Source organism: Procambarus clarkii, chromosome 76, assembly GCF_040958095.1.
Source record: "Procambarus clarkii isolate CNS0578487 chromosome 76, FALCON_Pclarkii_2.0, whole genome shotgun sequence".
Classification (NCBI taxonomy): Eukaryota; Metazoa; Arthropoda; class Malacostraca; order Decapoda; family Cambaridae; genus Procambarus; species Procambarus clarkii.
In genome coordinates this window covers 10,325,379-10,327,440 of record NC_091225.1, presented here as the reverse complement: position 1 = coordinate 10,327,440, position 2,062 = coordinate 10,325,379, and the positions used below count along the sequence as shown (strand labels likewise).

At 42.5% G+C, this 2,062-nt stretch overlaps 1 protein-coding gene across 1 annotated transcript; it reads left to right on the top strand.

The window, feature by feature from the left end:
• The first annotated feature begins 949 nt into the window (after positions 1–949).
• LOC138357151 (GRB10-interacting GYF protein 2-like) lies at positions 950–1,542 on the top strand. Its single transcript, XM_069313805.1, has 2 exons — positions 950–1,169; positions 1,304–1,542. The coding sequence occupies exons 1-2, from the start codon at positions 950–952 to the stop codon at positions 1,540–1,542; spliced, it is 459 nt and encodes a 152-aa protein (XP_069169906.1).
• Positions 1,543–2,062: the final 520 nt, after the last annotated feature.

Below are 2,062 nucleotides of genomic sequence, written 5' to 3'. Positions count from 1 at the left end.
TATTAAGCTTAGTTTTAACTTATAATTAGTATGAACTTAATTAAAAGAACAAAAATGAGATCAATAATTGATTTCAATAAATGACATAGATCAATACAAAATAAATTTAAAATATAAATGGAATAGGGTAAGATTAGATTTAAGAGTAAATCATTTTATCATAATGCCTGGGGTTTGAGTCCCCGGAAGGTGGTGGTACAGCGGTATCTGCTCTCATTCTTTCCGCCTCATTTTTGAGCCTTTGCTCCTCTACTTTTTGTTCTAGCATTTTGTTCTAACAGTTTTGCCTCTTGCTCTGCTACTCTAGCCTTTTGCTCTGCCAGTCTTAACTGGGCTAGTTGTAATTCTAACTCCATATTACTACTAGCTACACTTTCAGCTGGACTGGCCTGGCATAAAATAGTATCACTTGCCAATAGGCCTTGGCCTATGCAATTCTATAAAATTTCATTGGTTATGACACACTTTTTATTAGTTTCCTTTAAGTCGAGGCCCAATTCCTTGCCTAACAATACTAGGTTAGCTTTGGTAAGCTTCTTAATCTCCACTACTGAAGGTGCCTTTGCTAGTTCCTGCAATTTAGCCTCCATCACTAATTATTTTAGCTCCTAGCCAAAGAAAAAATTAAAAAATAGAAATTGGAAAAAAAAAATGCACGGCCATATCACAAGGCTACACATACTTCAATCGTGAAGTGATCCAGCTGGGTGTCCAGTCAGTGCAAGATGTATCCTTTTAAGCACTCTACGGGTTTTGGTTGGTTGTCCAGATGGGACACCACAACTTCATAATATTTAAAGGCCTGTGTCCGGGAGAGTGAACTGACACACCCACATCCTGTCCGAGAGTGGATTAGTACACCCTTAGTGGAAATAAGTCTACTAATTTCCAAAGTATCTTTGTAACCGAAGGTGTATATTCTCTCTCTTGGGAAGACTCACAGCACAGGATGGATAAGGTGCAAGCGTTTGTGGAGTCAGGTAAGCCTGAGGATTTGGAAGGTTGCACCAGGGAAGAGTTGAAACAAATAGTGGGAAAATGTGGCATCAGGGTGAAGGCATCTAAAGTAGCTGGGATGAAGGATGAGATCCTGAGGCAGTTGAGAGCCAAGAGTGAAGCGGCAGAACAGGGAGCCCAGAAAGGAGCTGAAGTGGAAAGGAGGACGATGGGCAGGATGAAATGAGATCCCAAGCAGGATGAAATGAGATCCCAAGGATCAAGTAGGAGCAGTAAGAGCAGCCGCAGTAGCAGGAGTAGCAGAAACAGGAGCTTGGAAAAATTTAAGCTAGAACTCCAGATACAGCGTTAGAACAAGGAGAGACAGTTCCAACCGGAAAGGTTGAAGTTAGAACTTCAGATGAAAATGAAGTAGGGAAAGAAAAAGAGAAAACCAGAATAAGGGAACTGGAGTTGGAACAGGAGAAGGAAAAAGAGAAAACCAGACTAGAGGTAGAAAAAGTGAAAACCAGACTGGAGGTGGAGAAAGAAAAAGAGCGAACAAAACAAATGCAGATAGAAGCGAATAGAACCTTGGCTGAGTAAAGGATTCAACATGGGTTGCCAGAGAGCACCGCCCAGGTATCACACCCAGCATATAATAGGGTTAGGGAAAAGGACATTCCCCTGTTAGTGCCCGAAGAGGCAGAGAGCTTCTTCAAGCATTTTGAAAAAGTAGCCAATATCAAGGAGTGGCCACAGGAGGACTGGGCCCAACTGGTGCAGTTAAGATTGACCGGTGCCACCAGAGAGGCGTACACCCAACTTACACTAAAAGAATGACAGGATTATGCCACTGTAAGGAGCAGCATACTGCACTCATTTCAACTAACCCCAGAAGTTTATAGGAAGCGCTTCAGAGAGATAGTGTAGGTTGGAGCAAGCACGTTTGCTAAGATGGCAAGGGATCTGGAAAGGCGATTCCAGAGATGGATAGAGGCTGCCGGAATTGGATCTTATGTTGACCTAAAGCAATTAATGATCATGGAAAAGTTCTTGGAAATGATGCACCCCGAGACAAAATTCAAGATCTAAGAGGCAGGGGTAGAGGATGTAAGGGATGCCG